Genomic DNA, 13,864 nt, shown 5'->3' with positions numbered 1-13,864 from the left:
AAATTTATCATTTATCCAGGTGTATTTATTAAGGAGATTTTCAAGTTTCTAGAGACCAAAACAGAGGAATAATCTCTGAATGTTTTCTTTGTTCTAACTATATTATACACGACAGCATTTAATACTCATAGTAATCCACAATCCACATTATCTCCAGTTTATAGATAAGGAGACAGATGATACATGACATTAATTAAGACAGCGCGTAACAGGCAAATATAAAGCCAAATATATATTTGAACACAGTCCATATACATAGGAAAGCTTCAGAATGCTTCTCTACATCACTCTAACTTACATTCGATTGCCAAAACTGTAGACTGTTCACATTTTTTGAGACAAATCAAAGCATATTTTAAGTTATTCAAAGTATATCTAAGCACTGAGAATATATAAAAAGAATAAGGTAACTGACAAAGGATTTAAATCAATCATGAAAAGATAATTAACATATTATGAAACAAATATTACATGCTTCATAATCCATTTAAGCCCATCTCCTGACCTTTTCCTTTACACATCATAAATTTTAATCTTCTCAGGGCCACTATTTTCTTCTCAGGATTAACAAAGAGAATTTTAGTGCCCAGCTTTCACTGCAAGCCTTCCTAACAGTTGGTAAAAATCTCAGGAAGAAAAGAAGGAAAAAAAGTCCACTCTCCCTACAACCACAAAAATAACCAGAGTCTTCCGTACCTTAAAGATGATTCAGTTAATGTAGTGAATTGTGAAGAATCTCAAAGGAATGTATCTTACTCTTCTATTCAGTATCCTTGTAAATGGTTTTTGCACAAAGGAATCTTGTAAGACAGCAATTTACACCTGGCTAAGATTGTAGTCATGTTATGTGCAAGTAAATCTTTAACCCTAAACTGAGAAAAACAGCCTAATTCTAGTTGGTGGCTTTCATTATTTATTTGTTGCTCTGGTAATATTTAGTTAAAATATCCTTAAAGGAGTTAAAAACAAGTACCAATCTTTTATCATAGAAGTATAATAAAACTGTAATTCAGATTCTTTTTTAACACCAAAAAGGTGAGTCTTTTCCTTTTTTGGTTGTTGTTGTTTACAGTTTTTGTTTTGTTTTTTAAATATACTTTATTGTCACATTACCTAACGTACAGTATATACAATGTGCTCTTGGCTTTGGGAGTAGATTTCCATGATTCATTGCTTACATAAATACTCAGTACTCATCCCAACAAGTGCCTTTTTGGATGGATGCCCATCACCCATTTACCCTTCTCCCCCACTCCTCATCTACTCTTAGTTTGTTCTCTGTACTTGAGAGTCTCTTATGGTTTTCATTCATATGTGGAACTTAAGAAACTTAACAGAAGACCATGCGAGAAGGGAAGGGGAAAAAAAAGTTTCAAATAGAGAGGGAGGTAAATCATAAGAATCCTTTCCTTTAAATTATCCAAAGTACAATACATGATACATTTTAAATCTTCAAATGAAAATACTTCTTTGATAAAATAAAAATTGATTTCACAATGATTTTTGAAGTTAAAGCCATTGAACCAGACTACCAGAATCACCTGCAAATGAAAAATTAAATTATCTTCTTACTCTTTTAATGGAATAGAAATAACTAGAAATCCATATTGTTTGGCTCTTTCTCCCCACTTATAGAAATGAGGAGTTATGGAAGGTATTAATCTGCCCCTCAATGAATAATACTCCATAGGACAAATTCTCTTTAAAATATTAGAAAAATAAAAGAAACAATATGAACAAAATTATTTTCATCAAGATACAAATTCCTAGAAAACATTAAGGTTTTGTGTTTATTAATAAAAGCTTGACTTAAAAATAATCTTTTACTTTTACTAGCTCTCAAAGGATCTCCTTGCAAAATACGTAACATCCTTTCATTACAAAAGGAACCACAATAACTATACAGAGAGGAAAACACCTTAGCCAAATGATTAAAATTAATATCACTAATAAAAGGCCAGTAGACTCCATGGACCTCTGGATATGAGGGCCACAGCACTGACAAACACACCATGTATGTAATGCTCCAGCCACAAATTGATGAACTCATTCTGATCATAAGGAAAAGCCAACAAACTCAAATTGTGGGACATTCTATAAAATTACTAGCTTGTATTCTTCAGAAATAACAATCTCATGTAAGACAAAGACTGAGAAACTGTTCTAGGTTAAAAGTGACTAAAGAAACCAACAACCACATGAAAAATATGATTCTGGACTGGATCCTGTACCAGAAAAAGGAAAGTTGCAACAAGAGCCATTATTTGGATAACTAATCAAACTGAAATAAATTATGGATAAGATGGAAGTACTGTATTGATTTAAGTTGATAAACTATGGTTATATATGAGAATATTTCTGTTCCTAGGAAATACACAACTGAAGTATTATGGGGTAAAGAGTTATGAGGTATGCATGAGGGACAGAATTATGAGCAAATGGGGCAAAGTGTTGAAAATTGGTAAATTTAAGAAATGCTCTATGGGAATTCTTTGTGCTCTCCTTGCAACTTCCCTGAAATATTGAAATTATTTCAAAATAAAAACTTTTAAATCATCTTTTAAGATTAAATATTAATGTGAGAATATTTTCACCATAAACAATTAATTGATAGAATCAAGTTTGACAAAATGGTATGATCAGTACAAGCACTTTGAATAGTGAACATCTAAGGAGGTGGTACCAGAATATAGATCAATACACGGCTTTCTTCATCAAAGAGAAAAAGGGCATCCTAAACGTGCTTCGTGATATTCTGGCACAGTCTGGTAACAAACACTGCACGGTCATTGTACTTTGAGTGGTACTGGTCTTCTATACCATCTGTTTTAACCAATCATCAATCAGTAACTAGCTAAATAAACACTTTAAAAATTATGTTTATGCATTTGAAAAAATATACACCAAGTTACAGCAGTTGACTCTGGGCAGCACAACTGAAGGTAATTTTTATTTTCTTCCTATATTTTGTAATCTATCTATAATGAGCATAGATTACTTTTAAAATAAGAAAAAGTAAAACTTTTAAAAAGAGTAAGTGGAAAAGAGCTTAATAGCAGGCAATCAGACTTTGTGGAATTTGAATCCTATGTCAAATATATATACTTTTATACTGCCAATATTTTCCCAAAAGGATCTCACTTACAGCTGATCTTGAAGCTCCACAATTATAAATTCTAATTGTTCCTTTTCCAGTTTATGGGCCAGATCAGAATCTTCAATCCTTTGAAGTAGTATTTTATTCTGGGAGACAGATTCGGACAGCTGGTTCTCTCTAAGTCGTAAGAGTTCTTCAAGATAACCCTGAAAATATAGTATCAATGAGATAAAGCCACTGCAAAATTCTAATATATATATTAAAAGTAAATACTGAGTAGCTTAAATGCTAGTCTTTCCATATTGTAATGAAACAATCTCAAAGTATTATTGATGAAATAGTAAAAAAAAAAAATCTTTTTAATTAAAACGAAAATTGAACATAAGCTCTCCATCATTTGAAACCCTTCTCTGAAGTGCAATAAGATATGTTTGCTGGAAGTGAGTCAAATGGAAGTTTGTACCTTTTGATTCCCTTCACTCATTTTACCCATCTCCACCATGTTATACATTTCTGGTAAACTGTTTCTTCCAAAGGCAATCTATTTCTTTAGTCTTAATAGTGCTTTTGCCTTAGGGTCTATGTTGAATAATATTCATACAGAATTTTGCTTAGTATTTGTCTGTTTTATCATTATTCTCCTACTAAGTGTTAAAATCACAAACATATAAATGTAACTGCATACAAAAGAATAAATGATTTTTTTAAAGTAGGCTTCATGTCGTGCATGGAACCCAGTGTGGAACCTGATGTGGAGTCCAATGTGGGGTTTGAACTTATGACCCTCAGATCAAGACCTGACCTGAGAACTAAAGTTGGATGCTCAACCAAATGAGCCACCCAGGAGCCCCTAAATGGCTTATTTTTATATTAAAACATAGAATTAGAAGAAGTTGAACAAACAAAAGTCTCTCTTAAAACTCTGCCTGATTTTTAATTAAGAGGACAATTTAAGAACAGAAAGGAAATAGCAGTGGGACAACACTTACATTCAGCTAAAATCTTTTAGCAGTGACAGTAATAAAAGGCAATAATAAAAACCAAATTAAATGACTTTTGGCACTGATAAATACCTTCTGTTCTAAGGTTAGCTGATACTTTTGTTTAACTCTCTTACACTTGTTGAACCAACTATTGTCATCCATGATGAAAGGAGGCCCGACATTCTCAGGAGTGCTGCTTTCACTCCCACTGCTTCCCAAAGTCCTCAGCTCTTCCTCGTCACTGCTGATACTATCAGAACTGGGAAGATTAAAATTTTTAAATAAAGTTAATATATTCCATTCTCTTAAGAAATATTTCCATATATTTTAAACTACTGGTGAGCAAATTACAAAATATTTAGCACTCCATATACAATCATAATAATATTATAAAGATTTTAGTTCTTGAAAAAAATGACAAGCTAGTGCTGACTCCCTCTCAAAGAGTTAAGCCTTGAGATGCTACTGAAATTCAACTGAGGTTTATAGACCTAAGGAATTAGCATAAAAACTGTGAGAACATTCTGAGAGAGGAAAGATTTCCAGGAAAGAGAATGAGAAACCCCAGATATGACAGAAAGAACTTTCTAGCTGTTTTCCCCAGTGTCTCAGATAGTTCACTGCCTGTCCAATATGTCACTGCAGGGCAGAAAAACAGCATTACCAGCCAAACACCAGGGTGGGGGCGGGAGGCATTGGATTATAACAGGGTAGTATTCAAGGTGAGCTAAGTGCTGGCAAAAATAATAAAAGGTTCAGGAAAACTAGGTATTCCTAGGCATCTTCCATTAAATGAAGTAGGAGAAACAGAGGTAGAGCAGAGGAAACATCATTTACAACCCATACCTAAAATTTCTAATGACATCCTTATGGTAGAGGAGGAAAGAATAAGGTAGGGGAAAAAAAATAAGAAACTAGATGAAGAAGTGTGCTAAAATGGATGTCTGGTTTAGAAAGAAGAAAAGGGTGTTATATTGAAACATGGACAGGGAAAAGTATATTTTAAAATATAAGCAATGATATTAACATAAGAGAAATAGCATACAAATATGCTGCACAATCTTCAAAGTATTAAAACAATATGTGATCTATCAAATGGAGGGGCAAACTAAGAAGATACAGTAAATTCAAAACAAAAAATAAGATGGCAGAATAATCCCTAATACAAAATAAGTTACAGAAATTTTAAATGGATTAAATTCAACAACAAAAAAAAGCCAAATGTTTAATTAAGACAAATAAGAACCAAAAATAAGTTGTCTACAAGATACATATGAATACAGAACTAACCTTATAGAGATGGAAAGCACACCAAGAAACTATGACTCAAAACAAACTCAGGTCAGAAATCATAATTTCATAGGGTAACATAGATATAATGGTGGAAAATAGCTTAAGTATCAAACAATTCTCCGTGATCCTTGTTTGCATCTGTTGGTCTTCTAAGTCTGGGGTCCAAATATATTGCCAATATGAATCAGAGTCTTCCATATAATGGAAGGTCCTACCTACCAAGTAGATGCTCTCCATCAGTGATTCAGGAAACAAAGTAATAAACACACACCAGAGGAAATCTGCATGTCACAGACAAGGCTTTTGGTGGACTAGAGAAAATAAAGCAGCAGCTAATGATAAAGCTCCAGCTTTGAAAAACAAATAGAACTTCTAAAAAACATATTTGACATCGAAAATTAAATGGATGAGCTAACAAAGTTATAATTGAAGAGGGAATTAGTAAAAGATATGAAGAAATTATAGTTATTTACTAAAGATTTTCAAAATGGTAAGAAAAAACAACTGCTTCTACTAGGATAGCATATGAAGAAAGAGGGCAGTATAAGCACATATTCACAAAACTAAAACCTGAGACTTGGTACCAATAAATTTTCCTAAAAACACTTCTAATGATCCTACTCCAAGAAAAAGGCAATGATCTAAGAAGAAACAGTGAGCAATGAAATTTTAGGCTTATGGGTAAACCTGAACAAATACTGAAAGCATGAAACACCAACAATGATGCCTTCTTTGTGGAATTTTGAAAACATCATTGAAAGACCTAAAATCCTGTACGGTAATAGCATATGTTAAGAACGAAATGAGTGGAGTTAAAACAATACAAAGCCCTCATTTATATGGAGAAACAGTAAAGTATTAACTTTAGACTTTAACTTTTAAATATGTGTATTAAAATTAATGAAGTAGCAATAAAAGCAGTATGTAACTTGTAAATTAGTAGAAAAATGAAATGGGGGGAGAGAAAAAAATCAATACAGAAAGAAAAGAGAGGAAGAAGAAGAAAGGGTAGAAAAAAATTCAAAAGTGTAGAATCAAAAGAGTAAAATAGGAGTTATCATTCTAAATATATTAGTAAATGTCCTAATCACTTCAGTTGAAAGATAAAGCCTTTAGACTAGATTTTTAAAATTCCAGTTAAGTATATATTGATGAGCACTGAGTAATATATGGGGCTGCTGAGTCACTGTATTGTACATTTGAAACTAATATAACACTGCAGGTTAACAACACTGGAAATTTTTTAAAATTCTAGTTAAATAGTAGTTTAAGAAGATACACTTAAGTAAGGATATAGAAAGGCTAGAAGTGCTCTATTTCATACATTCCTGCTGTGCATTTTTAAAATATATTAACATACTGAAATTATGATACAGCTGATAACTGGTGACATTTTACTTGCTGCCAAGCCATTTTTTCACATAGTAATGTCTCTGAATGGGAACACATTTACAATGGAAGGCATGTCAGTTAAGATGAAATACGTTTTTAAAAAAAGGTAAAAATATACTAAAAAATACTTACCTAAAAGATTGGTGGGACTCTATTTATACCAGACAAAATGGATTTTAAAGAATTAAAAATTGCTACATATTTAGTGCTACTACATATTGATAAAAAATTTCATTATTTCAGGAAAATCTAAGAATTCAAAACTTAGATGATTTTTTTTTAGTTTTAGGTAATTAAAATTTTTTTGACTTTATTTAAAACCAAGTTAGTTAACATATAGTGTAATAATGATTTCAGGAGTAGAATTTAGAAATTTATCACTTACATTTAACATCCAGTGCTCATCCTAACAAGTGCCCTCCTTAAAGCCCATCACCCATTTAGCCTACCCCCCCACCCAATACCCTCCAGCAACCCTCAGTTTGTTCTCTGTATTTAAGAGTCTCTTATGGTTTGCCTCCCTTAGATGCATCTTTTAACTTAGCTTCAAAACTAAAAAGCAAAAATTTTAAGTACCACAAGAAAAAACTTACAAATCAAATACAACAGTGAAAGAATTCAATTCATTATCTCCATTAAGGAGATGAAGCAGGGGCACCTGGGTGGCTCAGTCGGTTGAGCATCCAACTTCAGCTCAGGTCATGATCTCATGGTTCATGGGTTCGAGCCCTGTGTCAGGCTCTGTGCTTATAGCTAGCTCAGAGCCTGGAGCCTGCTTCAGATTCTATGTCTCTCTCTCTCTCTCTCTGACCCTCCCCTGCTTGCACTGTCTGTCTGTCTGTCTCTCTCTCTCTCTCTCTCAAAAAAAATAAACATAAAAAATGCTAAAAAAAAAAAAGAATGAAGCAGAGAAAAATAAGGATACAGACTACCAGAATAACCATTAACAAGCATAAACTAATGAATATAGGCCCCAATCATAGGAATACTGACCAATTCTAGCCCATTTTTCAGCAAAACTATTAGGTGGACCATACTCACTAGTCCCAACTAAAAGAAAAGTCTTGAAAATGTTTGAAAATTAAAAATTACTCTCCAAATACTCTTTGGTCAAAAAAATTATATTGGAAATTTTACTTTAAGCTAAAAAATAATTTATCAAACTTATAAAGTACAATTAAAGTAGTACTTCAAGGGCCTTATGTACTTAAAAGAAGTAAATTTAAGTACTGAAAGAGAAAGATCATAAAATCTCTCAACAAATCGGGTATAGAGGAAACATATCTCAACATAATAAAGGCCATATATGACCAGCCTGTAGCTAATATCATACTCAATGGTAAAAAGATGAAAGCCTTCCCTCTAAAATCAAGAAGACAAGGATACCCACTGTCACTACTACTAGTCAACAAAGTATTGGAAATCCTAGGCAGAGAATTTAGGTAAGAAAAAGAAAGAAAAGATATTTGAAAGGAAAGGAAAGTAAAATCGTCACTATTTGCAATGACATATTATATATATAAACCTTCAAGACACCACTAATAAACTGTTAGAACTAATAAATGAATTCCATCAATATGCAAACTACAAAACCAATAAACATATAAGCTGTTTCTACACAATGATGACAAAATATCAGAAAGAGAAATTCAGAAGACAATCCCATTTACATTTACATCCAAAAGAATAAAATACCTTGCAAAAAATATATAACAGAGGTGGAAGATGTTTACATTGAAGATGCTGATGAAAGAAACTGAAAAAGGCACAAATAAATTTCAAGATAGTCTTTCTGTGCTCATGTAATGGAAAAATTAATATTGTTAAAATGACCATACTACCAAAAGCAACCTAAGATTCAATGCAATCCCTATCAAAATTCAATAGCATTTTTCATAGAAGTAGAACAATCATAAAACCTGTATGGGATCACACACAATGAGTAGTCAAAGCAATCTGGAGCAAGAAGAATAGAGCCAGAGGCATCACTTAATGATTTCAAAATACATTACAAATCAACAGTATCAAAAAAGGATACTGGAATAAATGCAGACACATAGATCGATGGAACTGAATAGAGTCCAGAAATAAACCCACACATATTTGCTCAGTTAATTTATGCCAAAGGAGCCAAAAATATACAACAGTTAAGAACAGTCTTGTCAATAAGTGGAGCTGAGAAAACTGATCAGCCACATGTGAAAAAACAAAACTGGACTCCTATTTACATGTACCAGACATAAAAATCAACTCAACAAAATAGATTAAAGACTTGAATATAAAATCTGGAACTGTAAAACTCTAGAAGAAAACACAGAAAGTAAGCTCCCTGACATTAATCTTGACAATGATTTTCAGATTTGAGGCCAAAAACAAAGGTAAAAGCAAAAGCAAAAATAGACAAATGGGCCTACATCAAATTAAAAGGCTTCTGCACAGTAGAAAAAAAACCCCAACAAAATAAAAAGACAACCTACTAAATAGGAGATATTTGCAAATCATCAATCTGATATGGAGTTAATACTCAAAATACATAAAGAACTCCTAGAACTTAATAGCAAAGACAAATAATCCAATTACAAATGGACTAAGGACCTGAATAGACATTTTTCCAAAGAAGATATATGAAAAGCTCACAAAAGATGGTCAACATCATTAGTCATTAAGGAAATGCATATCAAAACCACAATGAGATACCTTCTCCCACCTGTTAGAATGGCTATCCTCAAAAAGATAAGAGATAATAAATGCTAGTGTGGACGTGGAGAAAAGGGAGCCCTTGTTCACTGCTGGTGAGACTGTAAATTTGATACAGTCACAATGGGAAACAGTATGGATGCTCCTCAAAAATTAAAAATAGAAGTACCATATGACCCAGAAGCTCCACTTCTGGGAATATATCCAAAGAAAACAAAACACTAACTTGAAAAGATATCTGCACCCTGCATTCACAGCAGCACTGTGTACAATAGCTGAGATATAGAAACAATTTATCCATCAGTGGATGAATGGATAGAAAAGACATGGTATATGTGTACAACACAGTATGAAATCGTGCCATTTGCAACAACATGGATGGATCTTGAAGGAACTATGCTAAAATGGGAAATAAACCTGAGAAAGACAAATGCTATATGATTTCATTCATATGTAGAAAAAACATACACACACAAACCCGGAGAAAAATGGATCCGGCTCATGGTTACCAGAGGCAGAGGGTAGAGGGAAGAACTGGAGAAAGGGAAAGGGAATTGGAGGAAGGCAGTCAAAAGGTACAAACTTACAGTTATAAAATAACTAAGTACTAAGGATGTAATATACAACACGATGACTAGAAATAACATTGCTGTATGAATATAGAAAGCTCAGAGAATAAATGCTGAGTGGTCATTATAAGGAGAATTTTTTCTCTTTTTTTCTTTTCTTTTTATTGTATCTATATAAGATGGATGTTAGCTGAACCTATTGTGGTAGTCAGTCATTTTAAAAGGTATGTAAATCAAACCTTCATTCTGTACTCCTTAAACTTATACAAGTGACGTATACCAATTATTTCTTAATAAAAATAAAAAAACAATCTATAAACTGACAAAGCTTTGGCAAGAATTATTTTAAAACTAAGTAAAAAAAAGGCTATGAACACAAAAGGCAAAAGGTAACATAATCATAAATGATATTTTAAAAGATATTAAAAGAAATCTCTGAACATCATTACATGTTTTTGTTTCATTTTAATAAAATATAATCTATCAAAACTGAATCAATAATAGACAATTGGGATGATTAATAGGACTCCCAATGAAATTAAGTTAGTAATTGTTTAAATTTAAAAAGTAGGAAGCAAAGAACAATAAGGAAGTTTCTTGAAAGGACAAGGAAGAAAATGCTTAGGTACAGTGATTCCCAGGTACACATTACCTCATTAATCCTCATAGCTCCATGAGGTATTGCTCTACTATTTAACAGAGTCACTCAACAAAGGAAGACAGTAAAAATAAGAGAAAAGCCGTTTGCTCAAGATCACCCTAGTAATGAAAACTGGCATTCTATTACAATTATTTAAAACAATTTTATATTGCTTCTCAACATTTCGATGACCAATAATACTATAGCTGTCTAAAAAAGCTGAATGGCTAAGAAGGTAAATTGATGCCAGGTCACAAATGGTCTATATGTTTTGCTAAGACTTAGTTAATTTTGGCTGTGGACAAGGCAAATTGATACTCACAAAGATATCTCTTATTCTAAAGGACACAGAAGTTCTATAATACTTTTGGTGAAAAAATTATACTTAAGAATTTCAGGGACATTCCAATATTTTAAAGAGCAAAATACTTTTAACATCTTTACTGTGGCAATAATATAAAAGGAAAAATAGTTTTCCTTTACCAAAAATCTAGATAATGCTTTATTATTTATAATTGTTTAAAAGGAAGAATTCTCATCACTCACCTTCTTAATTCCTTTTACCTCTAATAATTAAGCACTTATTTTTAATAAGGATACACAAAGAAGGAAATAAATATTCAGACTACTAACCCTGTTGAAATGTTAAAGTACCATCTCCTTCGGAGGAGTATTTTTAATCCTGTAAATGAGCATGACAAAAACTAAAATATATTCATTTAATTTTCAAAATGTCTACTTACTGCATGGCTATTCTTGTGCTAAGTACTGCTAAAAACCACTGAGATTTAAGTGTGAGTCAACATAAAAGTCCTTGCCTTCTTGGGGTTTACATGCTAGTAGGAAGAGATAAATAATACACCACGTGTTAGAACAGCAAGAGTCTGAAAATATGTAGAAAATAAAGGATGGAAGAGGCATAGCATGAATAGGAATAGTATTTTAGGTAGGAAGTTCAACGAAGGCTTTATCAGTAAAGGGGTATTAAGCTGAGATTTAGAGAAGGGGGAAATAGACATGTAAATATCTGAGTGAGCATGCATTTGGTAGAAAGGACAAAGGCCTTAATGCACAAGTGTGCCTGGTATGCTCAAGGAATTACAAAATGGCCAGTGTTACTGAAGCATGGTAAGTGGGAAGGCAGGTAGTAGGAGTTAAGGTCAGAGAAGTACTGAAGGCCAGATCAACTAACGACTTGTCTTTTATTTTGAGTTAGATGAAAGGAGCTGCTGGAAAAGTTAGGAACAGAGGAATGAAATGATCTTTCATTTCAAAACAATTTGGCTGTCTATGATGAATTCACTATCAGAGTCAGAGGTGAAGTCATGAAGACGATTGCAAATTTCCAGGTTTAAATTAAGGAGTTAATAGTGGTGGTACCAAAGGAGTTGCCAGTGGATTATGTGGATTATGGCAGAGAAAGTTCAATGATGATACCAAAGTTTTGAGCAAAGAAGCCAGAATGACAGAACTACCATTCTTGGAATGGGAACGGCTAAAGGAAGAAAAGTTTGGGAGAGAAATTAGGAGCTCTTATTACACATGTATATTTGAGGTGCTTATTACACATCCAAGTGAAGATGGCAAGTTGGCAGCTGAATATATGAGTCTAGAGTCTAGGGCTGTGGTCCAGAAGTATGATCAGGGAATGAGTAGCATAAAGATAATATTTAGAGCCATGAAACTGGAGAGTACAGACAGAAAAGATGACTTGGGACTGATCTCTAAAACAGTCCAACACTTACAGGTTGGGGGAAAGAGAAGAAACAGGGAAGGGGAGTGAGGACGGAGGAAAACTGGAAGAGCACCATATCAAACAGTGCTCGAAGGTCAGGACAGACGAGGAAATGATTAACTACTGGATTTGACAATGAGACACCATTGCTGACTCTGACAAGAGCACTTTCAGGGTAAATATTAAAGCTCAATTTGAATAGTTCAAGAGAGAACGGAGGCAAAACAAAACAAACCTGGGAACACAGTTTTATAATGAAGAAGAGGTAATTGAGAAGTAGCTAGAAGTGACTATGGGGAAAGTTTCTCTGTATCATTTCTTAACAAAGGGAAAATAACAATGAGCATGTATGCTGTGAGGTGTGGGAAGATATTGAAGAGAGTGAAAATTAGGGCATTTGGGTGGCTCAGTTGGTTAAGCATCCGACTCTTGACTCTAGCTGAGGTCATGATCTCACACTTAGTGAGTTCAACCCCCACATCAGGCTCTGTGCTGACAGCATGGAGCCTGCTTGGGATTCTGTCTTCCTCTCTCTGTGCTCCTCCTCTGCTTGCTTCCTATCTCTCTCTCAAAATAAATAAAAAACAAACTAAAAAACTTTTTTTAAAAAAGAAAGAAAAGGGGGAAAATTAATGGAAGAGGCAAGAACAACTGCCAGGACAAAAACCTTAACCTAAGAGACAGGATAGGATGTAGTGCATAAGTAAAAGAACTGGTTTCCCAGGGCGAAATGGTTACTTTATCCCTAGAAGGAGCACAGGGAAGCAGAACATATGGGATAGAAGGGCGATTTAACAGTATACATGAGTTAACTGTCTCTTTAAGTCAGCAATTTTGTTTGTAGAAATTTGCCTCTTTAAGGATATAATCATGTTTAAGTACAAAGACTTAGCTTTAAGGTTGCTGACGGCAACATTATATTGAAAAGTAAAAAGCTGAAAGCATCATAAGAATCTAAAGAAACTAAAAATCATTAGCTACTGGACTTTTCAGACCTAAAATCTATTTATTAAGAAAAACTGTTTAAAGATGCTTAAAGTTTTATCAAGCAGTGATTCAGAAAAACTGAGTTTTCTCACTGGTACACAATCTAAAAGTAAAAACCAGTTTTAAATATGAAATATATTTTAGGATGTTTTCTATTAACATATTTCACATATTTAGCTTCAGAAGGATAACAACACTCCATTTACAAAGACTAAAGGCTAATAAACATTTTTAAAAGTTCAGCTTCACCAACAATCAAAGAAATGCAAATTAATAGAACAGTAGGGGAAAAAACCCAATAGGATATTATTTTTCACTTATAAAATTGGCCACACTTTTAATACTTAGTTGGTAATAGTGAGAAGCAGGCAATATCACATACTGCCTATAGATACTTAACTAGTATGGCCTCTATGGAGGGCAATTTGATATCATATTTCAAAAGCTTTAATAATGTGTGTGTTATTTATC

At 33.2% G+C, this 13,864-nt stretch overlaps 1 protein-coding gene across 3 annotated transcripts in view; it reads right to left on the bottom strand.

Annotated features, from left to right (window-relative positions):
• The window catches only part of RUNDC3B (RUN domain containing 3B), a 141,036-nt gene that overhangs the window by 47,376 nt on the left and 79,796 nt on the right, over positions 1-13,864 (bottom strand). For all 3 annotated transcript variants that reach the window (XM_029928378.1, XM_029928397.1, XM_029928388.1), the window contains exons 7-8: positions 4,171-4,339; positions 3,146-3,303 (exon numbers count right to left, since the gene is read on the bottom strand). In XM_029928378.1, the coding sequence (XP_029784238.1) occupies positions 3,146-3,303; positions 4,171-4,339 (327 nt within the window). The remainder of the gene's footprint in view (positions 1-3,145; positions 3,304-4,170; positions 4,340-13,864) is intronic.

The sequence above is a fragment of the Suricata suricatta genome, chromosome 2 (assembly GCF_006229205.1).
Source record: "Suricata suricatta isolate VVHF042 chromosome 2, meerkat_22Aug2017_6uvM2_HiC, whole genome shotgun sequence".
Taxonomy (NCBI): domain Eukaryota; kingdom Metazoa; phylum Chordata; class Mammalia; order Carnivora; family Herpestidae; genus Suricata; species Suricata suricatta.
This window is presented reverse-complemented; position numbering and strand designations above follow the sequence as displayed.